Source organism: Sparus aurata, chromosome 18 (genome assembly GCF_900880675.1).
Source record: "Sparus aurata chromosome 18, fSpaAur1.1, whole genome shotgun sequence".
NCBI lineage: Eukaryota > Metazoa > Chordata > Actinopteri > Spariformes > Sparidae > Sparus > Sparus aurata.
In genome coordinates, this window is record NC_044204.1 from 30264894 (window position 1) to 30290996 (window position 26103).

The 26103-nt window shown below is 40.9% G+C and overlaps 2 protein-coding genes across 6 annotated transcripts; both read right to left on the reverse strand.

Moving 5' to 3' along the window:
- Nucleotides 1–24: 24 nt before the first annotated feature.
- Nucleotides 25–18318, reverse strand: ocrl (OCRL inositol polyphosphate-5-phosphatase). 4 transcript variants are annotated; one of them, XM_030395946.1, is made up of 24 exons: nucleotides 17777–18318; nucleotides 17077–17156; nucleotides 14191–14282; nucleotides 13508–13546; nucleotides 13000–13113; nucleotides 11447–11641; nucleotides 11091–11325; nucleotides 10791–10964; nucleotides 10596–10697; nucleotides 10370–10484; nucleotides 10156–10272; nucleotides 9836–10017; nucleotides 9463–9574; nucleotides 8897–9006; nucleotides 8508–8643; nucleotides 8274–8384; nucleotides 7960–8125; nucleotides 7369–7604; nucleotides 6631–6654; nucleotides 4663–4779; nucleotides 3454–3538; nucleotides 2995–3122; nucleotides 2716–2827; nucleotides 25–2092 (listed from the first exon to the last, which is right to left on the reverse strand). In XM_030395946.1, exons 1-24 carry the CDS (start codon nucleotides 17813–17815, stop codon nucleotides 1968–1970), a joined length of 2946 nt encoding a protein of 981 aa, XP_030251806.1. In that variant the 5' UTR covers nucleotides 17816–18318; the 3' UTR covers nucleotides 25–1967. The 4 variants fall into 4 exon arrangements, with proteins under 4 accessions (XP_030251806.1, XP_030251807.1, XP_030251805.1 ...); XM_030395947.1 differs by lacking the exon at nucleotides 6631–6654; XM_030395945.1 differs by lacking the exon at nucleotides 6631–6654 and having other exon boundaries at nucleotides 4663–4818.
- A 1439-nt stretch (nucleotides 18319–19757) lies between these two features.
- Nucleotides 19758–25883, reverse strand: LOC115568569 (protein eva-1 homolog C). Of its 2 annotated transcripts, XM_030395950.1 has the most exons (8): nucleotides 25687–25883; nucleotides 23823–24028; nucleotides 23607–23730; nucleotides 22640–22792; nucleotides 22256–22399; nucleotides 22098–22169; nucleotides 21928–22008; nucleotides 19758–20563 (listed from the first exon to the last, which is right to left on the reverse strand). In XM_030395950.1, the coding sequence occupies exons 1-8, from the start codon at nucleotides 25763–25765 to the stop codon at nucleotides 20151–20153; spliced, it is 1272 nt and encodes a 423-aa protein (XP_030251810.1). In that variant the 5' UTR covers nucleotides 25766–25883; the 3' UTR covers nucleotides 19758–20150. The 2 variants fall into 2 exon arrangements, with proteins under 2 accessions (XP_030251810.1, XP_030251811.1); XM_030395951.1 differs by lacking the exon at nucleotides 21928–22008 and having other exon boundaries at nucleotides 25687–25881.
- Between the last annotated feature and the right edge of the window lie 220 nt (nucleotides 25884–26103).

Here is a 26103-nt window from a genome sequence, read left to right on the forward strand (position 1 = left end):
AACAAGACAATGGAAAAACAAAGCGGCTTTATACAGTTTTATTTCTGTTAAATAAATTAAAAGCACCAAAAAAATCTGAAAAGTTGAAAACAGGTGCGAGTGTTTCCTTGCGTACCTTTAAAACGTACCTCAAGTTTCATGAACAGATTGTGACAGAACCGAAGACAAAAAGCACAACGAATCCATACAAATACATCAGTTGGTATAGTGGCATAAAGACGACACAGACAATCAGAACAGGGTTTTTGATTATATTGATTCTGTGTCTGACGCAGTGATGGTGGTGCCAAATGGCTAATAAATCCCCAAATCTGAATCACCAGGGAATACTCTTTTTAGGCCCAAGCCACATTTTTGGCAAAGCTAGGCTTGATTGAGAAGAATCTGGTGCTTTGATGGCAATAAGGCAGAAGAAACTACACAAGGATAGAGCCATGATTGTCGGTGTTGTCACATTGTCTCCTAACATGAAATCTTCTGAAGTCTCCGGCGTCGCAGGAGATACTGAATAAGGGGAAATTAATGCCATAAATGTGAGTGTTTTTTAGTCTTGTGGGAAAGCTATCGCTGACATCTCTTGGGTAAAACTGTTAAAAGGGGAAACACTGTTCATTATACACAGCAGAGCGGTTCCTTATTTCAATAACCATGACATGTTATGCAACAGTGACTGCAGAGCAAAAACAAAACCCTTCTCTGTGGCACAAAGACAAAGACGGACTGTAGCCTGCAGAGTGATGAGCCTTTAAATCTTTCCAAACCTGCACCCAGAAAATGCTGCATTACTTTAAAACGGGAAAATGACTCATCTGCTTTCACCAGGAGGAAAAATGTGGCCTTCAACATCAGACAATGAGGCAGAAGTGTGGAAAAGGACATGTAAACAAACACAGACATCAACAGTACCACCGTCATGACAAACAGCAGACACCATCACAGATACGCACCACCATACCCACAATCGAAACGATAAGTATTTACACGATTTAAGACATCGAGAACCACAGAGGGCGACTCTTCACTCGATACCGGTGGACCAGGAAGTTAGTGTGTGTTAACAGACTTGTTTTATAACTCAAGAGGAACTGGCAGATGTAAGGCTCAAGGCTGAAGTTACACAAAAACACCGCAAACATTCACGTTTTTTTTTTTTTGTTTAACAAGACGGTAAAAACGAGCTATGAATATTTCCATTGACATATTTTACAACCATTGAAGAGCGGAAAATAAAACTGTAGTAGGAATGAAAAAACTGGTGCAAACTGGAAAATGAAAAACAATATAAATAACAGGTAAAATACGATGATTATGAGTAATGGTTGTTTTTAATATTCCCCCCTCAGTTAAAATGCTGCAGAATGGATGATTGTCGTGATTTATCTTAAGCTTAAACATTCTTAATATATATACTTCCACAATTATCCCATTCCGATCTATTTAATTCTTTAAACCATATACTAGTATTCAGTCTACTTCTTAAAACTTAAGGAAGTCTTCCTTTTCTTTAGTGTAATCGAGTGTCTCTCTCTTAGCATCTACAGGATACATAGTGTTTCACATTCATACCACTCACGGTTATTTTGGCATGAGCATCTACAATAAGAAGGGCCAGCTGAGGACGACTGTAGTCCGGAGGCTCGGGGCCTTCACGTCATCAGAAAGTGCGTAGGCATCAGTTCAAACCGCTCCCGAGTGCTTCCAGGTGCAGCGAGCGGTCGTTCTGTGAATGAACTGAAGATATGACACTTGGTAACATCATCACAGTTCTAGTGGAAGTCTTCCTCTAACGTGAGAGTTTGTGAACGGTGGGGGTGCAAAACTGCTGCACTGGTCTCCAAATAGATGACAAAATACCAAGTGGATCATGTTAAACAGTCTCCTGCAGGTCCAGGTTCTCTGCCAGCAGGACGTCAGGTCGGGAATCGACTCCAACCCCGACTGACGTCACGAAAAACTGTTGATCTCGGTTACTCCTCGTCTCCTGCCATGAGGAAACCCAGAACGAAGTCGATGGTTTTCTGCCGGTCGTTTGGTGTCTGCCTGCCCACCATGTTGGGAGGCGGTCGGATGAGGAGGCTCGCAAAGAGCGTTGCTGAAACACAGGAACAGGACAGAGGTTTTATTTTACTTTACAAGATCTGTATAATCAGCAGTGCCAAGACAATGTATAAAAACTGAAACCATTGACCGTTTAAAGAGATATATTACATGACAGCTCCCCAACATTTAAAGCCGAAACATCTCCACTGCCCCCTGGTGGCCAGCTGCAGTGACATGATAGGCACCTCCCTCTCCATAAAAACTCAACACGTACACGTCAACTACATTTTTCATTTGACAAAACATTCGGATGTTTGGTTTTAATTAGTTATTTGATGCTACAAAATGGGGGTGTGATGCCAAGATTGACACCTAAAGTCAGGAAGAGATATTAAGTCACTAAATCTCACTTTGGGGTCAGACTGTAGTGAAAGCTGTATTGAAGTCAATAGTAGAGGGATGAAGAAACACAGCACACCTCATGTTTCTGTCGGTTGTTTCTGTATAGCTTCTGTTGCTGTAGCCTCACATACAAACCAGTTTACACTACATTTTTTCCTTCATTGCTATGCTATCCAATTAAAAAGGGATTGATAAACTGGGAAACATATCAAACATGCTGCTCAATGAGCTACAAAGCACAATAAACATTCACTCTGGATGTCCATTTCATACCTATGAGGCTGGCTGTTAGGTTGTTGTTGTGTGAGTGCTTGAGAAGTTCCTTCAGAAAGGCCATTAAGTAGCGAAACACGTTGCGGTGAGCCCGGGGCAGCTGGGAGATCAACTGTCAAATGTCAAAAGTAAAGATTAGTCTGACAGCAGAGTCTTTCTTCACAGATCACACTTCAAAATTCCTCAAAGAAAACAGGTCACGCTGTCGAGTTAAACTTCACACAGTAAATCACAGAGTGAGCAGATAACTTTGTGGTATTTTCGGTGTCGTCACTGCACCTGTTTGCAGAGGCGGCTGTCATGAGCGCAGTCTAGGCACCGTTGGTAGAGTTCATAACACACCACTGGTTCCGGCAAAGCCTCCAAGAAGATCAACAGAGCCTCGGCTACAGAGTGGTTACAACCAGCTACAGCAACAGTCAAGGAAGAACAAGCAAACCAGAGTCCAGTGTGGTTCTGTTGATTTATATGGATCTTAATATAACAGACAGGAGTGATCCAGGTGGATCCACCTTCTCTGCCTGTTCCTGTGATCTGTAAACATTCAGAAATCTCACTTAGATTTTAGCAGTTAGGTAAGAAATTAACCCTCCTCACTCTGACAACCCACCGGTATCATTACCATGATAATACTAACATACCCGTAATTATGTGCCCCCAGTCGATGTGTTAACTGAGTTAGTAAGCTATCATGTATCTTAATGCTGCTCATGGGACCGGCTTTGTAAACAAGGATACAGACGGAGTCGGGGATGCTGGTGTCCAGACAGTCAATGATGCTCTGCAGCTCCTCCTGGAGGCCCGGTGTCTGGAACAAATCCTCCTGAGAGACGTTCAGAGACAAATATGGAATATTTAAAACAGTTCCCCAAAACCTCTGAGTTCAATTAGCATCACTGCAGCTCCTTTGTTAGTTATTGTGTCATACACACAAGTATGCAGCCCACATGGGACTTCAGAGACACCACAAGCAATACTGTTGCACCTGTGACACATTTTTCAGACATTAACATGACTGATGCATTACTTTGCAAACAAAGGATCTATTCTCCCGTCAGAAACTTGAAATAAAATCCTCCTTCTTCCAGAACACAGCTCAGGTTTCTCATAATCCTTCATCTTTAAAAACTAATCAGAAATGAAGGATGCTTATTGAAAAGTGTGGAACTTAAATAATCATACAATGATCAACAACATAAAATTGATTTTAGATTCACTCTCACCTCCAGAAAACAAACATCTTATGTCTTAAGGGAGACCAAAAACCTGCCTGTTTCTAAATCTACTGATAATGAGTTAACGTTTTTTTTCCCCAATCAGACAATTTGCTTATTATTTAGGTTTGTTCCGAACATTAACAGACCATCTTTCTTGTAGATTAAGGATAATTTGCACTGACTTTCATGAACATTTCATGAATACACTGCCTTTTGTTTTTGGAAAATAAAAGATTGAAAAGAATGCAACGCCAAAAAACTGAGAACAGGGAATTTTCTCAGCTCATGAAAACTCGATGTGTTGTAGATATATGATTTCACAGGAAACGCTAAATGAAATGGATAATATGATTTGAAAATAAAGCTGTTACGTCCTGTTACAGACTGTTTATCTTGTCTTGGTCTTTCACGGTAGATTACATGAAAATTAGACAGTTTAGTGAAGTCAGAAGTGCTTGTTTGTATCATCTTATCATTCATATCAAGGTACTATTTTTTTAAAAATAAAATTTTGTCAACATCAACTGTACACTTATTAGTTAACAGACATTTTTTCCAAGCCTTTCTATGTATTAATCCTCTGAATGATTTTCAGTAAATTTCATACACAGTCAATTTTATTGTTGTGAAGCAAGCGTTCACATATCTGAGTTCTCTAACTCACATTTCAGAAGTCTCATCAGTTCTCAGCTATAATCATCCTTTGTTGTAGAAGTTGTGGGCGTCTCACCTGATCACAGGACTTGGTGAAGAGATGGTTGACAAGAATCCACACTTCTTTGGGGATCTTTAGAGGTTTGTCCTCTGTCCCTGCACCATCCATCAGGAAGCTCACCTTTGACTTTTCCTGATGAAAGATGACCGAGTCAAGTTTCACACTGACAAACTGAAGTAGAGACAAGAATAATATGCCGATTCATTACACGAACAACATCATGACATCATTCTCATACTATGTGATTGAGAGATTACTATAAATGACTGTAAGTGACACGTCTGATCAATTAGTGATGGAGCCGGAGCAGCAGTGAGAGCTAGATTATCTCTGAGGTCTGGAAACTTGAAGGAGGGTCATTTAAGAAAGCGCTGGATATCAAATTCTTTTTGTCTCTGCAAATGGATCCCAGAGACTCACAAGAGACGTCCAAAAATAACCTCAGCTAGTGAGGCTGCACATAAATGCAGAAGGAAACTGGAGTGGGCCTTCAATGAGGAGTGATGCTAAGCTAACATGCAGAACTAATGTGATATTCTGTGAAATGTTTCAACACCCGGAGCTTTGACTGTGAACCCTCACAGTATTTACAGCGTGGTGAATCTTGTAGAGGGCATTCAAGACCAAGAAAGCTTTCACATAAAATGTGTAACTGTGACATTGAAACGTTGCCCAATTTATATTTAAATGGGGATATCGGTTTACTCATGCAGCTATGCAGTTTCACTGATCACTAACAAGTTATGAAATGGAAGACGAGTTGTCGTTTGAACTCGGCTGAACAGACCCCAATATGTCTTCTCATTAGCTTTAATCACGCGTGTGAGGGAGCTGTGCAGCGAGGGTGACCTGCTGTGAAATGAGATTTAGTGTGTTAGTGTGTGCCTAACTTTCATTGAATGGGTGTACCCGGTCCTCAGTGGGCCAGGGGAGATTTAATGGATGACTGATCAGCACACAGATTATAACTAAGCTGGTCTGGTCTGTGGGGGCCTGTGGGTTACCCGTTGTTGCCCTTGTCAGCTTTCTGAAGAGCGGGAATGCTGATTCTATTTTCTGATTGGTTAGTTAAGCCAATTTGAATCAAACTTGACAATGTATTTTAACTGTACACTAAAGGAATAGTCCAACATTACAGGAGGGACACTTTGTTTCTTACTTTCTGTGAGCACCTGTAAGATAGAAGTACCTGTACCTGTAGCAACGAGTCTCGGTGTGGTTGGCCACTGAGAGCTTGGGCTCGTTCTTTCCGGCAGTCTATACTCTGTAAGCTAGGCTATCCGACTCACATGTCCAGCCTCCATACTTATTGTAAAGACATGAAATTAGTATTACATTTACAGTCTGATTTTCTATAAGAAGTACATAAGAGCATTTTAGAAATGTCAGAATTATTCCTTCCTTATTCCTATTCTAAAATTAATGGGCCTAAGTTACTAACTAAATTTAGGGTAAAAGAAGTTCTAAAAAGTTTGTGCATCTTAAATAAAGACTAATGTGTGAGATTTAGGGGCAGAGATGTCATACAATATTTATAATCATGTTTTCATACGTGTACAATGTACTTAAACTGGAAATCATTCTATTTTTGTTACCATGTCAAACATGTTGCAGCACCTTTGGCTCACTGGCTCTACAGATGGCCTTTTTTGTTTTTAGCGGACAACGTAGGAAAGGATGATTTGAGGTGTATCAAGTTGTTTTAAGTGTATAACCTTACTGCCAGATGCCACTTAATGCTACACACTGGACCTTTGAGGTTACACATTAACAGGGTGTAGCCTATACTGGCAATATATATACTATACTTTGTTGACGTTATATCCTGATACGAGCGTCTTAGAAGATCCTTGACCAGTTTCCCTTTATGACATGATATTGAGGAAGGTCAATTAAGAGTCATAAAGGCTTGTAACTCAGGGGTTTGCCTTTACTGACCCTGATTTGCCAGATAGCTGATCAGGATCGGTGTTAATATTTTACCTTTTCCATGAAGCTGTCCTCCCCCTGAGCAAGAAGTCAGACCACACCCACAGTGAAGAGTTGGAAAGGAATGATCAAGGCAAGCAGAGGCGATGAAGGGAAACACAAGAAGAGAAGTAGAAAGAAGTGGTATGCATAAACACAGAATCAGAAGAGAAGATAGATTACTGATTGTTGTTGCATAAATCATTGATCAAGTACACCAGGCAAGTGGGAAAATGGAATAGTTCAAATAGAAATAAAGGAGGACTGATGATAGTAGCACTATAATCCAAAAGCCAAATCAGATAAAGTCAAAAAAAGCTAAATGGAAACAGACAGAGGTGAATGTGTTGAGACCAGAGGAGGCTATTTATAAAAAAGCACTAATATGGGCCTAACCTGAGTCAGTTCTCCCTGTTTTTAGGAGCTCCCTCCCCATGTTTCTGCCACTTCCTCGTTCCCTTGGCCCCTCTTGGCCAGAAATATACAGGTTGAGACATTTTAAGCACTCCAAATATAGGCTCGCTGTGTGACTGAGTTTCCCCTGAGGGAGTGAACAAGCCCTCACGCGTTCCCGCTCAGGTTTCAGGTAGTGAATAGCTACAGAGTGAGGAGCAGCCATCAGATTACAATCTCAGCTAAACTGCTGTGTACAGAAAGGTTTACACAATCAGAGTTCCAACTAATCTGAGGAAAATATGTCTCGCTAATCCTTTCACTGTGGTCTGACCGGATTTCACTTTCCCTGTCCCTCACCAGGTCAATGAGCTTGGTGATGGGGATCTCTCTGATGGGCTTCTTCATGCGGCACAGAGTCTCCAGCGAGGTACCAAAGCAGCTAGGCAGGTAGTTGCCAGAGATGGTGATGAAGTAGTCTTTGCCACGGTCCAGATGGAGCACCAGAATGTCCTCTATGGCGTCCTCTCCGGAGTTCAGCAGCGTGACGGAGTCTTTACTGACGTAGACCTCCAGATAGATCTCCAGCGTCTCATCTGTACAGGAAGACGAGAAAGAGGTTCAACCCCAACCATAAACCGACTTTCCAATGAGAACATTGTCAGAGGAATTCAGGAGAGATGCACCAATCCACTTCAATCCACCAATCTGCTGATACCAAGACTGATACCAGAACACTTTATTTCCTTTTCTCAAATCAATCAGACTTTGGAAATCTGGATCAGCACGTGGACCAAGTTTCTGAAGCAATTTAACTGCATCTATAATCTCCCTTTTACATTTCATCATCAATAATCTAAATACTACATGATCACAGGTGTATAATTCAAGTAGACGAGCCTAAGGATAATCAAAAAAGAAAAGGGAGTTATCAGGATTAAGAGGACTTACTTGGCTCTAAGAATCCATCGCTTGGCTCGGCACGGAGCCAAGCTTTGCAGTACTGCGAGTCATTGAGTTTGGGGATGAAGGCGAAGTGACAGGGGACCTGACCGTCGTTTGTTATTTGGAAACGCTTCTTTTGAAGCTGCCGGAATTTCACATTCTCAAATGTGAACTGCAGGACAGAGAAAGAGAGGCGACATTAATCACAGATTCTTCTTGACTTTAACCTACAAATTGTATGAAAACATTTCAATATGCTACTCTTTTTTAAAAAGGTTATTAGAGATTAGCGGATGTTTATTTGAGGTTTTTATTTTTACCTCTCTTCCGCTCAGAGATACAGATGGAAGGAAATCATTCTCCATTCTGTCCATCGCCCGCACAATCTCCTCAAACACCTTTTTGTGGCGCTCCTCATTCACCACTTTAACCTGTTACAGAAACACACAGAGTAAAGTATTTATTACAACCACGTCATACACTTTGTTAACACTAAAAGCAGGACCGTGCATGGGTCAGTTTAGGGGTTTTTGTTTGATATCATAGCTTCTTACCCCAATGCTGAAGAGGGAGCTGACAGGCTTGTGGTCACTAGTTTGCAGCTCCATGTGACTCCGGTATTTGAGCTGCTTGACGTTGTTGCCTCTCCACAAGATTCTGTCACACCAGGCCGGGACACGACACTTCCCACTGCAGGAAACAGTCACAGTTTCAGAGCCAAAACTACGGGTCAGACATCAGACACGCATGCAGTACTGCTGACTCTGTATTAGTGTAGCGATAAGGCCGGGAAATGTTTCCGCACAAGCAAAATGTTATCAGGATTAAAAAGAAGAGAAACCGAAACGGAGAATGAATTGGCAATAACAATAAAATAGCAAGTCCTGGAGCGATTTTCTGTATTTAATGATTTCTAAAAGAAGATACAGGGATATGTTTTTACCTTGAGTCCCATCGATCAGTTTTGGGGTCGTACTTATAAGTGGGAATGAAGTTGATGTCTCCCTCCATGAAGTCTGTGAAGGCTCTCTTCGTCTGTCTCTGAATGTTCAGCTACACATAAAAGAGGCAACGTTTGGGTGTAATTATTTAGTGAAATGATGACAGATTACAAACAACTTCTACAACAGAACTTATTTTGCCATTATTACACATTTGTCTAACCTTGTCATGCATTTATACAAGAATTGCAAAAGGACATAAACGGTTTAGTATACAAGCAGGTATATATTTTAAAAGGAGACTGAGCAGAAACATTACAGTTTTATCTTATCTTATATCTTAAATTCTCTTATTTCATGTCAAAATGACTAACACACAACAAATTATTCAATAAATACTTTAAGAGCTACTAAAGAGGGAAACTGTGGTCAATTATAGAAACAGAAGTCGTTCTGTCTTGTTTCCGTTCCTTAATTTGAAAGTAAGTTTTGTTTTCGCTGCTTGTAATCAGTGCAGAACCATAATATTTAGAAGAAAAAGAAACCGTGCCAGGTAACAGTCTTTTACCTGATCAACCTCCTGAAGCTTTTTAAGCTCGCTCTTAGCAATGAGCTGTTTGACCTCAGAAGCATCGTACATGAACAGACGATAGTTTAAATCCCCGAGCCAGATTACGACACTGAAACACAAGACACGGATAAATCTTTAAAAACTTTGAAGTGATCATGATTATACTTAAAAACTGAAGTGTTTTAAGCAATAAGCTAAAGATAAATGAGAATAAATAGAAATACAAAAGTAAAATAAAATAAAAAAAACTGAAAAAAAACAAGAATTGTGTTCCAACAAGTGAAGAAAACACAACTAATGAGTGTAAAATCAGACTTCACTCATCAACTCAGAGCCACATTCTGACTCTGGACATGAACAAGGAACTCACTCGTGCTTGACGATACTGAGAGGGGGGTAGTCCAGTAAGTGGAAGGTCATCCGGGCGCAGATGTCTTTATAGTCCTGGTTGCGGCGCTCAAAGTCTTCCACGTGCGCTGCTAGATGGGAGTTGACGATGCAGAAACTAGTGTTGTGGAAAACAAACCTCACTGCCACGCCTCCTTTGTTCCCCTGGAAACAAAAAACAATTAAACCTTGAAAGATCAAGCTACTGCACTTGAAGGAACAGAAACATGTTATATTTGTGTCATGGCTGTCTATTAATTTGTGTATTTTGAGGAACGTGGTCCGAGTTTAGTGCGTACAAACCATTTTTCCCATGATCCCCGTCCCCACATGCTCTGCGGATATTTCTTTTATGTGACTCTTGAGTGTCTTTTTGACAAAGACCACGAGCATCATCCCAACTAGTCGTATGATCCGAATCTGGAGACACACACACAAAAAAGGGAAAAAGCAAGTTAGTACCTTTAACAATGCATCAACACGGCAGGTCCCAAATGGCTGCATGATGATTACTCACCCTCTTGTACTTGGCTTTTGGGTGCAGGCTCCTCTCGACAGCTTCCACCCACAGCTGCTCCTTAGACGAGTCCATGTAGAAGAAAGCTTCAGTGCTCAGGTCCAATTCTTGAAAACTACAGCCAAAAAAAAAACAAATCCCCTGTATTAGATATTATTGAAATAAGAAAAGAACGACACCTCTTTCTCATGTTTAGAAAAGTTCTGTATGATAAGTTCTCACTGACCCCAGAGCATACATATCAGGAGGTTCTGCGTCACAGCAGAGCCACGGCTCGAGGGTGCTGTCTGGAGACTGGCCGTTCACGTTCCATGTTCCTGTGAAAATCCTGAAGAAACAGAAAGCAAAGTTATTGCACAGTGGAGGGTTCATGTGTGCAGGACAAAACCAAACGTATACCGCATAAAGAAGCTCTTCTTACTTGAAGTTCTGGATGTCCACATACTCGCTCTCCTTCTTACCCAGGCGGTGTTTGATCAGGTATTCTCTTTGACTTGCCTGGCTGGAGAACATAGCCTGTCTCATGCTGTTGGTGGAGGGACTGTCGCTCCAAGACATCTGTCTGTCCACACGGTCAAAACCTGACCTGTAACTACTGTAACGGAAAAAGTAGACATTATTCAAACACCAGTCATATTTTAGACAGCTTCCATACGACACTGTGCCATCAGCCAAAAAGTGCCAGTTTCCAATGTTTCGATGTCAAGAAAGGTTAACTTACTCTGGTTTGGAAGCGTCTTTGGCCTGTAGGGAGAGAGCTCTGTCTTTAGGGACTGGTGGAGGAGGCAGAGGGTTGGATGGGTTGTAGGAGGCTTTGCGAGGAGGTAGAGGAGGGACAGGAGGAGGCTCCCTAGAGGCCACTATCCGATTCTGATGGTTCTTCTTTTCCTCCACTTTGAGAGCATGGTTGAAGTTGTCCTCAAAGCCAAAGTCTGAGACAAGTGACTGAGCTGGATCTTCAGAAACAGCATATTCAAAAAAAGAAGATTAGTTTAAAACCAACAGAAACTAATATGGAAAAACAAATACTCAAGATGATAATGAAACATATGGCAACTCAGTGTATCAGTACGTTACCTCTGTTAGTCTGATTTGATGACATGCTATTGTTGAGGTTGAGAGGCAATGCAGTGGTAGATTTGGGTGGGTTGCCTCCAGAGCCCACAGAGTGAGCAGTCTTGTTTGCTCTTTGCGGTGGGATGGGGACCGGTCCTCTCAGGGCTGTCGGTGTAATGGGCTCCATCGCTTTTTGTGTCTTGAGTTTGGATTGAGCTGCAAACATTAAACAGCATTGTCAGAAGGAAGCATTAGATAATCCAGATTCAACACAACCTCACTCAGGCTGAGGGGACCATCTTTATAGGCACCATTTTAAATTGTGTGAAAATAATAATAATAGTGCTGCAGTTTGATCGAAACAGAAGCTAATTCGCCTCATAAATGCTTTAACCTTAAATCATTTCACATCCTGGTTCAACTGACTTTTCTAAATGTAAATATGAACAAAGATACAAATAGGCCAACACCCAGAAGAGCAATGTTGTCGCAACAGGAAGTAGAGGACAGCGGTTAACAAGTGGCCTCATGATGACAAGGCAGAAGACGGCACAGTTCCTCTGTAGTACTACTGTTTACTTTGTCATGATTAACTAGAACATCAATGAAAATACAGTGGTAATCGTAGAAACTGTAGTACAAGTAGGAACTGGATGAACAGGTTGTCAGAGTAGACACTGTATTTACAACTGTCTGCCTGCCTACTGACCCTGCTTCAAAATCTATTATTTCACAGAGTGAGGAAACAGAAAAGTAGTAAACGTCTGCACAGCTCAAAGTTCACCAAATATCACTTGTATTTTCATTTTTTTGGTAAACTGAGCAAAGATGAAGACACAAGTTTTCCTTTTAACATAATCACGGTTCTCTGTGAAAAGAGTTTCCAGTGTAAGTGCCGGAACATCATTTTAAGCCCAAACAAGCTTTTCCTATAATTACGACGAACCAAACACACAGACACGCACAGTTATGGACCATGTGAAATAAAATAAAACAAATAGGATGAAAACACAGCGCTCCTCTGCATAGACAATATATTAGACAATACTTGTTCTTCATGTGGGAAATTTTGAATTGTGGCATCTTTCAGACTGCAGATGACTCATCATATATTCCAGCCTGTTAAGTCTACAGAATATCTTAAATACAATGATTATAAACATTAAAAAGAAGAACAGATGGTAAATACAAAGGCAGAGCTCATAATATTGCTCAAAATGCAAAAAAAAAAACACTGCTTTGTAAAAAATGTTGACACTACACAGTGATCCATGCATTTACTGGCAAAAAAACAATCCTGCACAAAGATAAAACATCAATTTAAGAATGAAAGCATACTCGCGTCAGCTTTACTCCTCTCTGGCTGCACTCACAGAGGTGGGCTGGCACCTTTAAAGGTGGATCTGATTTCAAAAACTGCCAAGTGAGTCTCTCCACCAGTATGTGTGTGAGGTAAGAATACACAGGAAATCAGCGAGCGGTGTAATCCACCCTCACTGAATAAATCTTAGATGAGTGATTAAATAATTAATCATCCGACTGCTATAGACTGCTGACAGACAGTGGAGTCTTACCTTGTTGCTGAGCACTCTTCACCTGAGTGAGGAAAGTCTGAGTCCGGTCATCATCCTGGAGTTCCAACAGCAGCTCAGGGGATTTTTCTCCTTTGATTCGTAATCTAACACGAGCTGACGAGGGGTGAAGAAAAACACACACACATTCACACACATGTTTAGACTCTGCAAACATCAGAAATGCAGACTGCCTTGAAAACAAAGCAAAGTGATTTAATAGGGAGACAATTGAGCATTCTTTCAGAAAGCCCTGGTAACTCATGACCAGCATCTGCTGCTAAATAAAGGACACAGGCGCTTGGCTAAAGGCATGCTCTAAAAATGTAGTATGCCTGGATAGGGGCTGTGTGCACTAAATGCCAAGGTCTAGCTCTCGTTTGTTCCCACAGTAAATCATTCTTTCCAGCTTGCTTGAAAGACCAAAACAACATATTTTCTACATAATGTCTGTTTGAAAACAAAGCTCAACAATAGCACAATAGAATTTGAGGTAAAAAAAAGTACTTACAATCTACTGAGAAGCTGATAAGAAGAGCCTCTTCGGCCTCTGAAATGAAAGAGGAAAGAGTTGAGACGGTGAGCGTGCAGTCCAAAGGTCTGTTGTGAGAATTTACCAGAGGTGTTGTAAATTATTTCAACAGACTCCGGTTGCTGTCTGTTGATTTTCAAATTCTGTCATGCACAGAGGAAGTGACCCCTGGACTTTCATTTTTACACCACTGTGATGTTACCTGAGTAAACATCACACTACTATAAATGTACTTTCAATTTATCAACATGCAGCCGTTGGAAAAAATATCAAATATCCCATATTTTGACTAAAGTTAGCAAACCCAAAAAAAAGGAGCTCTGTGCAACAACATATAGAAAATGACATGTATTTATCTTTTTCATTATATGCGAGTGGATTGTAACTTGACATGACAAATGAGACCTTCCCCGTCTCTCTTCGTTGCCTATACAAGCCTTGTTTAATGCTGCTGGCTGTGGATTTCTCTCTGAAGGACTCAATTTTCCACAACAGTCTAAAGAAGTGACTTTAAGCACATTCAGCTAGCAGAACGCAACAGTAGCTAACAATACTTTAGAAATGGAGTCCGCCAGCATGAACTTACGACTGGCTTCCAGCACAACACAGAGTCCCTTTAATATTGTGAATCTGAAATAGGACAAAACAAAAATAAGACATACCTCGCACAACTTCAAAATTACCGTTGATAGGTATGGACAGCTGAGCCACTGGACGAGCCACAACCACGTCAGGGGTGGCCAAAACACCCAGTCTGTGTGAGAACAGCACACAGACCTTCTTAACATCAGCTCTGTGAGGTTTCCAGATCATTCAAGATTATCAATACAATTATCAAAAACAAAGCATTTACAGACAATCTGCTTCAGCCATTATCTTGCAATTAAAATTGTGTTTCATGCAAAGAATTCAGGGTGAAAACATTAGAATAACTGAACACTTGAGATGCAATATGGGTACACGTACTGTTAGGATTAGATCATAATTATAAAGTGATCAAAATGTGAATTAAAAGATTTACAAAAAATGTGACATGCACATGCAAACATGCAAATATCTCTGTTAGGTTATCTGCTGAGATGCTTAATGGAATAAACGCACGATGACACAACATTAGCTCGTAAACCTTCTGCCTCCATCAAGTTTTATTGTCTGCTGTGGCAAACAGGAGCACATTAAGAGGAGCTACGCCCCGATTCATTAGAAAGTCAATACCAGCAGCTTCAAATCTGTGATGTGGGTAAATGTAGGTGGGGTTATATTTCACTCTCTGACAATGGCTGACTAAGAACCAGGGTCAGAGCAGCACGCTGGGCACCTCCCACGCTTCCCGTCCACTTCGTAATAACTGATTACTGCTGAGGAGAGGAAAGTGATTCAGCACTACTCAACTGAATATGTCAGAAGGACTGGCAATTCTCCTGAATCAGCAGAGGCCCCTCATGTTGTAAGCTACATGACAAACAAATACCGAGAACAAACCCCCCTTGGGCCTCAAGGGTGTAGACGAAATATAAGAAACATGTAACAATACAGCAGCCCTGAAAGGAGCATGAATATTGTGGTAAAGCTCATGATGTCTGGCTTTTAATGAGACTGTAAGATGTTTATTTTTTTAAGGTTATCTGTTCCCTTTTACCCTCAGTAGGTTGCCTTATGTCATCTTTAAAAATAACTTTAAAACAGTCATTTTGACACCTCTTACATAGCTGCAAAGAGGCAGTGGTGCAGTTTGCAAAAGTGTGAACTGTGACAAGCAGAAACATAAGTCTAGAGCTGCAACTAATCAATAAACTGTCCAGCATTAGTGTTTGGTCTGTATAAAATCTCAGAAAATTGTGAAAAATGTCTGTCAAGCCCAAGAGGACGTCCTGAATGTCTTGTTTTTGTCTAAGAGGAGAAAGAAACAAGAAAATATTCACATTCGAGAAGCTGGAATTACAGATTTTTTTACTCAAATTAATTAATCTATTAACAAAATATCTTCGGATTAATTAAATAGTTGATCACTTAATCACTGCAGCTTTACAGAAGACTGTGCCAACAGAGACGACAGGTAGTCATGACTAGATCCTTGCAAACGCTGACCAGAGGTTGCTTAATGAGATCTTTGATTAACACTACAGCCACAACATAAACACTAAATTAAGAAAAACACACTTTTAAGTTCAGATTTACATTGATATTTACCAACAACTAAACAAATCGGATTTGAAAAATTGTCGACAATACGTCATGCAAACGAAAACCCTGGCTGACAGCACCTGATCTTCTTGACTCTTCAACATTTCTCCCTATCGGGAGTGGAATTCAGTCTGTGTGGTTTTAACGCAGTCAGCTGAGGACGGAGCTTGTGTGCCCATGTGAGTCTCATTACAGTTCAGGACTAAGTGGAGGAATTCTGGATAATGCGAAGTGAGCTGGCAGCTGGTAGGTGTAATTGCCTTCTCCTTCACTCCAACTTACGCCACAACCTGCTACAAACACAACAACACTGACGATTTAACACAACCACAACATCCCCTTTCACAAAGGACAATGCTGAAGCTGCTGAGACGCAGGTTAAAAATCCTGCTAATAAACACTAAACCACATCATTATAGCTCCAAAGGCAGCTCTGTCCTGTAGCTGACTTTCTGACCTCAAGAGTCACTCATCTATTCAGCAATCAACTGCAAGACAACTGAGACTGACAACATCTGTGGCTATAACAATCAACAATTGTTTATGATGATAAGGTGTGAAAAACTTCCCTTTTCTCCTGAAAAATGCTAAACATGCACGTAGTTTCAGATAGTTCACCTGACCTGTTTAATTTAGCCAAACAAACTTCCTCCAGCAATATGCTCATATAATGTTATTCCCAATAAATATGTTAGATAAGACAAGATGACCAACCCCTAAACACAATAATCAAACTGTACGATATAAATCATATTGTTTATTGCTCACTGTGAGGCTATCGTGGCGCACACCTTTTTGATAAAAAGGGACTGTATACTAAACCACTGTGATATAAAATAATTTGCAGGTTAGAAGGCTTAAAAAAGATACACAGCTATTTAGTGCACGTGGATCAAAGGCAGCAGAAAAGACAAAGTAGACCAGTAATTTCAGATATACAACAGCTAGTATCTATCTTCAAAGATGGAAAAAAGCTGGTAAAAACTTTTTTTATTTGATTCCAGCAACAATGAGCAAATTCACACACGTCCTCATTAAAAAAGGTCGAAGTTTCAGTGACAAAGACCTGTCTTGGTGTCTCGTGAGGGAGACATCAACCTTTTTTTAATCAATCTATCAATGCAGAGGTGAAAAGTGTGTGTGTGAAGTTATTCTTTTTTGCTGGGATTTCATTCCTGCACCACATAAAGACAAAAAGCAAGTGGTGCTCGTGTTGCCTGATGATTGCAATGAAGCACAAGGTACTTACAAACATCTAAATGAGCTGCTTCAAACTTCAGACGTGACCCGTGAGATCTCACTAAACGTACCTACTGCCTGACAGAAAATACATACATTTTCAGCCACCAGGATCTCATACTTACACAAACTCTCCACCTCGCTCAATTAGTGACAGTAGTCTGGGCTCCTTCTGGCCAGCCCTCAGCTCCTGAGCTCTTACAGTGTGAGCATCACAATCAAGGAATTATTCTGACTGAGGATGATGATGATGAGAGACACTGAGCTGTTGTTATTACTAATCACAGCCAGGGCTTTGATTTTTTTAGGGAGTGTGCCCAATTAGGTATGAGTGAAAGCAAACACAAGTTACAAACACTGTGAGAAAAAGCCATGCTTAGTGAAAATTAGGAGACAAATTAACGTGACGAATGACAAGTCATAAGGCACTGACAGAGGAGAAAGCAGCTGAGTGGCTGAGGTGGTTAGTGGCAGCCATTATAACTTAAAGAAACGTGGTGGCTAACGTTCATCTAATCAAGACTAGGTGAGTTTAATTAGCTAATTCCCTAGCTAACCATAATAAGCTGGTCATACTGTTATGACATACTGCTAGTAGTGAGCTGAACTGAGAGTCAACCGTATCCATCAAAAGAGCAAGGTGAAAATCTCACAGCTAGAAACTAAAATGTTTTTAACCTTCTAGTTGTCAAACGGCCTTTAATAAGTTTAGCTAACCGACGTGCTAACTGACAAAATGATTCAGTCAAGCTAACGTTAGCCAACAAGCTAAACAAAAAAAAAAAAACACACACAAAAAAAAGGTTGTAACTTAAAAAAGGATATTGCCAAGCACTCCTCGTCGCATATCCCCAAGGAGGACATTCTTACCGATGTAGGATAAACAGCGTTTTATCATTGAGTTTGGACTTTGTGTTGGTTCGGTCCAGACACGGGCAGAGAAAGTTAAATCCCCACCCGGTGCGGCAGCTGCGGCGGCGGTTGTTGCTGCTGCTGCTGCTGCTGCTGTTGCTGCGGCGGCCTTCCGGGGTGACAGTTGTCCGGTTGCTAATGCTAACCGCTCTTAGCTTGTTAGCCAGATGTTTTTGTTGCTGCTGGATGGGGTCACAAATGTTCAACACAGCCGAGGAGTGGAAATATCCCGGTCAGTGTGCGCCATTGTGTGGAGAAAAAACGCCTTGAAATATCCGGTTTGTGTTCGGTTTGTGGGGCAGGCAGGCCGGTCGGACTACATGGCTGGCAGTTTGTGTCAGATTTAGCTAGTTGGGCTCCAGCAGAGTTTTAGCTATGTGGACTCTCCCTCTTCCCTCCTCCCTCCTTCTCCTGCTGCTCCTCTCCTCTCCTCCTCCCTGCCTTCTTCTTCTTCGTGGTTTTTAACCGCAGCTGACGTCATGTGTGCGGCTCACAGCGCCACCTGGTGCCTCTGAGTGTGAACCACAGCCTGCCTGCAGCCTGTCAGCACACAGGCTGTCTGTGATGGTAAACAAATACATCTGTGTGTTTTCTTTGACATTTTGCATTTACAGTGCTGCATTTGAAACCAGTGGTGGAATGTGAATATGTACATTTACTCAAACACTGTCGCCTACTTCATTCTGAGGTGCTTGTAATATACATATGCATATTAAATACAGGTTATTTTATAATGGCACTTCACTACATTTCAGAGGGAAATATGTTACTTTTACTTCTCTACATTTATTTAACAGCTACAGTTTCTTTTATTTTACATGCAAATTATATGTTGACATTATATTTTCCAGGACTCCTTTGAAAAAGCAGTTTTTAATCTCAATGGGACATTCCTGGTTAAATAAAGGTTAAAAATTAATGAATGTGATGCATTGTTCTGATTTAAAGCCACACAAACCCTCATTTGTTTTGCCTGGTTGCACACAATAATATGTGTGTTTTAACTCTTTGCATAAAACAACTATTATCTTTTGAAAACCTGAAATAAAAAATGATAATTGTTAGTGCAGCCAGATGAATATAATTTTTATATTATAGTAATATACCTTTTTGTTCTATTATGTGAGAATGATTAAGATATGCTGTCATATATCTATATATTGACTATAAACTATAACTGTATTTATTATTTAATATAAACTATACTATCATCATACTATATTGATTTTCTTTGTTATATTACACGTTGCTAATATTTTTCCTTATGTCTAAAACCCATACTATGTTATTATGCACCATATTATGTCAGTATGTTAATATATTATACCGTTTAATTACATCATAAACTATATCACATTTCTTTATTGATACTAACAAACACAAGTATTATTTCAAATTCTATATTAATCTGGTGTACAGATGGTGTAAAATGATTAATCACATCACACCACTGTCACTTTTGCCTCTTTATTTTGTCTCCAGTCGTGCTTGTTTAATTTCTCTGTGTACTTTCATTCTCATCTACTTTTATATATGACATAGTTTTTATTCTTTACTTTCTCTTTTTGTCTGTACTAACTTCTGTCCTCTGAATTTGTTCTCTGGGGATCAAAACATTCTCTGATCTTATTTTGCCTGCAAGTACCGCTTTTGATCCTGTAATTACATCTGGCTGGTGTTTGTTTTACTCAAGCAAGTAAAGGCTCTGAGTATTCCACCACTAACAACCTACCATGACTGTTTGTCGTCCCAATTTAAGACAAAGATGTGAATTAATAACCAAGTTCCCACCAAGTTCTTGCCCTGGACGTCATCTCCTGTGGTTCTCGGTTCACTGTGAATTACTTCTTTAACTTCTCAGGTTTGGTTGTGCAGCATTCAACAGAGACGTCACTGAAAACAAACCATATTTATTATATAGAATAACTTGAATTGTAGTGTACATAGTGGTACATAGTGGTTTCAACACTTTAACATCCTAAAACCAAAAACATTTAGGCAGATAATTAATTAAATCGACTGCGGCTGAATCTTTGCCCCTTAGTGTCATTTCAGGAAAAAAAAACTACAAGTTTGAAACAAATTTAAAGAGCAAATCTGCTGATGTTAATCTTTGATTTGATTAATGATTGTGATTAGACTTGTACATTAAGACTTTGTGTATTTCATTCTTATTTAGAGCCACATGAAAAATGAGGCACAGTTAAGTTCTTTTAAAAGTAAAAAATATGTGTAATTACAGTCGACATCTTAAACATCATGACAGAAGGATTCTTCAGCTGTAGTTTCACTCGTACGTGTGACCTCCCTCAGTTGTTGTATAGGTTTTAATCTTATGAATGGCGTAAGGGCTGGAGTCTCGGTGTGGCCAGATGTCTCCGTTGGGCAGGGCTCTGTTGGGATGTTCCACCTCTCGGTCGACCATCTCCACTGTCAGAGTGGAGGGGCTGAGGATGTCGTTTGTCCTGTACGACTGTGTGAGCCGACGGAAGGACGAGGTGTCTGAGATGTCGTCGTCAAAGAGGTCCTCCATGAGCTCCTTGCGCCGCCTGCGAGATGCTTTCAGCTCCTCGTTCACCTCAGACACCAGCTCTTTAACGTCCCTCACGATGGTGGAGCGCAGACCGAACAGGCAGAGCAGGAAAACCAGACCAGCACAGATCCCAGAGACGAAGTACAGAGCCACTCGCTCCGGGAGACCTGCAGGACATCAGACTGAATGTAACATGTGCTGGTGTAAGACTCATCCTGTCCCCCGTGCAACAAATTACTCCTGAACTGACTGTACCGGTGTTTTTTATGTGTGTCATACAAGTTACAGCAAATGTCTTACACTTTGCATCACTGCTGGCATTTACAGACGTGTGCAGTGGCTTTTTGTGCTCCAGTTTATTTGGGTTGTACTGAAAAAATGTCCATTGTCCCGGCAAGATTCGTGTTTTGGGTGATTTATTTTCCATCCCTCATGTTTCTCCTGCTCTGGTATAAAAACATGTTCCATCCTGGTGCATCATAAGACACTAACACTCCCTGTACCTTCATCTTGAACCTGTGACCTGCTGCTTGGTGCCCCTAATGCCCAAACTATACACAAAAAATAAATATATATGGGTGAACCTTTTGATCCTAAATCCTATGAATGAAAAAACAAATTCTTATGATAATGAAAATAGGAAAATGACTTTTACAATGTGCTTTTCAGTCCCTCAATTATCAAATATATTTTGGCCTCATATACTGTCGTAACCTGCAGGGGTTGAAGTAACTAATAACAACCACTCAAATTACTGCAATAGTAATATTTTGTCTGTCATATAACTCCACATATTTGTGCACTACACCGTGTAATCTACGTAGCTAATTTACAAATTATAATTGAGTACTGAGTACAATTTAAAGTATAATCTAAGCTTTTCTTCTGCATGTTTGTAGGTAAGAAGTCTATCTGATCCTAAACGGGTCAATGAAATACCTGACATATGGACAACAGACACAAAACTGGGGAGGAAATAATTAAGACTGAAGATTCGGAGAAATTTTGAATATCTGCAACTGACACTGCATTAAACACCAACGGTTAAAAAGAACTAATACTCTTATTGTTTGGGAATAATACTTTGTACTTTTACTCATGTATTATTTGAGTACCAGTAGTTTCTGTAATGTAATTGAGTGATATTTCAGGGAAGTAACTGTAGTTACAGTTGAGCACAGACTGACAGAACTCTGTCCACCACTGATTAACTAAATGGGAACGAAAATCTGAAATCAAGGGGAAAATAGTGCCCATTGATTAAAAAACAGTCAGCAGTAATGCAAAGTGATCATGCAAATTCAGTATTACATATCAAATGTAGCGGAGCCATTATTTTATCTTTAATCTGCTCAGTTTGTGTGACACACACAGGCTTTGACATGTAACTTCTCATAACTAGCTGTGATGTTCTATAAATGTGCTTGAGCTCAACAACATATAAAAACACCTGAATGGCCCTTTAAATATGACCAACAGTGATAAGAGCTGCACATGCCACCCTGAGCTCTACAGGCATCAGTGCACATACCCAATATTTTTTCAATGATCTCCAGAGAGTTGGTTAAGAGCACGTTTTGAGGCCTGTAGGTGGGGCCAGTGTACCATCCACCTGCAGGCGAGAGGGGTCTGAGCTCAGACGCCAGTCAAAGTCTGCAGCATGCAACAAAAACCTGAGGCTTCCCTCAGCCTTACTCTCACCGTGAGTGAAGTCTGAGATCAGGAAAGGGTCTGTTGATCCTCGACCCACATCTTCCAGAAGATACCGCGGCACTGAGGAGAAAATGAAAGTTGTGTTTTTTTACATGATGCAGCAAACCATGTCAATCAGAATCTGCAACATCCGGTCCGTCGCGCACCACAAGTGAAGGACACCCGCAGGTGTTTCCTGGTGCCGGGGAAGCAGGGGTCCCCAAAGGTCTGAGTATCAGCCAGGACTGAGCAGTTCGCTCTGCCATGACACCTGCGTGACACCTTCCTCAGAGCCGATGGCGACAAACACTCTGCAGTAAAAATAAGATTAGTTACATTAATAACTTGAACGGTTTGATATTGAACCATATGCTCTGATTAGAAACATATAGTGGGGTCAAATAGTTAATAGTCTAACTGAAAATGCACCAGTGAACATTTCTATGCATAGTTCATTGTTAAATAAACAGGGCACACCAACTTTTCTCCACTGTGTCTATAGAACTGACATTTGTTCCACTATAGATGACAGTAAATGTTCTGTTTCAGACCCATGTCAACGTGTGATCCAGGTTCCTGAGGACAGTAGGGACTGCCGTGCAGCAGGTGTCCGAATGAGGCTGAGTAGATGGCGAGGACGGTCGCGTTCTTACACGTCAGCCTCAGACGCTCATTTTCACACACCAGCCTGGTGCGGTGGTGCTCTGAAAAACACACGAGACACATAAATACACAAACACAGAAAAGAGTAATCCTGTGAATCTCTACTGGAGAAACTAAATTAGCACATTATACTATTGTTTTTGCTGTTTTTCCATGAATGATAACAGATTCAAATCTACTGCCGAGCTGAATTCAGCCAGTCGAGTTGTACTTCCATTACATTATTGATGCTGCTTTAAAATTTGACTCCATAAATTAAAAATATTGTTCTCATTACAATTACCAGATGCTTTTGTCCAAAGAGAAATGCATACACTGATGAAGGAGGCTGCCATGCAACGTGCCGACCAGCACATCAGGAGCAGTTTGGGGGTTCAGTATCTTGCCCAAGGACACTTTGACATGCAGACCAGGGGAATCGAACCAGCAACCTTCCAATAACAAGACGCTGACTCTACCCCTCAATCAGCCACCCGCGCTCTTTGCTCCTCTACATTTATTGGGCAGCTTTACTTACTTTTTAATTTGTAGACTTTCAATTATAAATACACACTATGAACTAGTAGATTATAATGTACAACTATAGGTTAAGTCAGCAGTATATAAAGTAATAAAAGTAGCTCCACTTTTACCAGCTGCAACATTAAAGTCATGAACACATTAATGCATCAATAATCATAATGCAGTAATATCCATCAGTCTGAAATGGATCATTCTGGATGAGTGCTTTCACTTCTGGTGCTTAAATTATATATATTAATGACACTTCTTCTTAATTAGTAAGTATTTTGTATCAAAGTATTTCAACATTACAGTAAATGTTAAAAATCAAACACAGAGGCCTGAGCAGTTTACCTGGTCTGCACTTGTAGGCCACTAGAAGGTACTTGGTGGTGAGAGGACAGGGGTCCTGACCGAACACCGGACTGAAGACGGGGATGTGACAGGACCGGCGATCCTGACACTCTGACACCACCTTCTGCAAGGAGCAGAAAACATGGTTTCACTGCTTTAATCTGCTGTGTGGCTCCTAAAAACATTCACAGACTTGACATTCGTCCCTTTATATACCTCGACAGCAACTGGAGAAGTGCACTCTGTGTCCTCCTCACCGGTTGTGTTTGAGTTTGCAGAGGGACACAGATGTTGATTAGGAACACGTCGTCCATAGAAAGCCGACAGGACGCTGACAGACGTCCTGGAGGGACACTCGATGACCAGCGTCTCTCCTTCACAAGCGTGAGCCGTGTGGTTCTTCAGGATGGTGTGAAGATACACTGAGAGGGAACACAAGAAGATGCTGATTTAACTTGATTTAATTGTAGCAGCAGCATTCTCATTCAGTCATCGTACATGAAACACAAACAGAGTCAGCAGTCTGTGTGTGAGGGGGCGACTGAACAGGCAGACGAACAACAGACACTCGTTCACACCTCAAAAAAAGCTATGCAAAGGTGAATTCCACATTTTTTAATCTATATTCGCATCAGTCCATAATTCCATAATTTAAACCAAATACATCTTTTTTTAATCTCTTGTTTTGTGTCGCTTTTTGTGCGAGTGGAGTTGTGCCAGTGGAGTTGTGCGAGTTTAATAATCAGCCTACATTTGGCCCATTTTTGTAGTAATTTATAGTTGATTTAAAGGTCGACCCCCACAATTCAACACAGTAATCATGTAAGGAAGAATAAAATGAGCAATAGATTATATGTTATTATTAATTTATCATCAATCACAACCCTGAGGATTTTTTTTTTTAGTTCTCGTGCAGCTGGAACAAAACAAAGATATGCAGTGAATATGAACGGTGCGATCATGTGCTTGTTAGAACACAGGCTGATACCTAATCTCTAACACAGTGGTGTCACTTTCATCTCATTTGAATACTTATATAACTCCTGTTTGACTCTCAGGTTTCAGTTTTTATTCATTTGTAACAAGACAGCTGTTTTCCCTCGATAATAAAGCAGAAATGACTCCTCGCCTGGGTCATTTTTACCTAATAATACATCCTTATAAAATGCTCCATTGTCCATAATTTGCAAGTCAATAGTGTGACTTAATAGATTCTTTTTTTAGTAGTTGCTCAGCCATTGCTGACGGCTGGGTGGTGTCCCGGTCTCTGGGTGTAGCTCTCCCAGACAGTATTTGGACCATGACTGCACACACAAATATACAAGACGACAGAGCACAGACACACAAGTGAAGCCTCCCCTCCCAAGTGTGCTTCCCGTTGTTGGTCCCCTGCGTTTTGTGTGCAAGGGTGTGTGTGTGTGTGTGTGTGTGTGTGGTCTTAACCTTTTTGTCCATCAGTCTTGTGTCTGATGATGTTTATCACAATTATGAGTCTGAAGATGTTTATCACAAAATATTTAGCTTTTCTCTTAAAAGGAAATGTCAAAATATCTTTAAAATGCCAAATTTAATCCACCAGCATGTTTATATTTGTGTGTGTGTGTGTGTGTGTGTGTGTGTGTGTGTGTGTGTGTGTGTGTGCGCGTGCACCACAGAGGCAGTTTGAAGCGTCAGGGAGCAGAGAGGGAGGCAGTACCAGGCACTCGCTCACAATGAACTATTATTAGGCCCGCAGCCGCACAAAAAATGGAAATATCTGCCGAGGTCAGATAGAGAGAAAGGCTGCGATGCTGACTATTTGTCACCATTGCCACCAACAATATTTCATCGCCAGGAGTTTCCAAAACAATTCCACTGTAGATAATTAAATGCTTCGGGAGTATCTGGTCCCAGAAAGTTCAGGACCCTGATTCTGGTCTCTCAGCACGAGTCGCGCCAGCTGTTTGGAAAGCAGGATGTGCGTTAAAGACGAGGGGACGCTGAAGAAGCTTCCTTTGCAAAACCCTTTCACATCTGAACAAAAATTAACCAGTCAGCATTGGGCTTTCTTCCCGAAAAAGCAAAAACCCGATGCACTTACGAGAGAAATCAGGAGCCGAGTGTGTCGTGCGGATCTTCAGAGCCAGAAGAAGAGGTAGGAGGAGGTGATGGAGCTCCATGGTGCTGTCATGGTGTGCAAACCCCACACAGCAGACCCCGGGGTTTTCTTGCAATGAGCTTGTGTGCTGCTGACTGCCTGGGAGAGAGCGGTCAGTAGGTCAATGATGCCATTGTGTTTACAACAAACAGCCTCCCCTCCTTCAGCAGTAAAAAAAAAAATCACAGCTGACTGCTGACAGAGCTGATGGATGAGCTCCAGTGTTGCTTTGTCTGAGTTTGGGATGACGTGTGTGTGGATGCATGCAGGTTTAATGTGTATTCTTAATGTCTAGCGCTCACCTGGCGGACAGGTGCGAAGGAGAATGAAGAGCTGCAAATAAAAACAAGCAACGTCCCT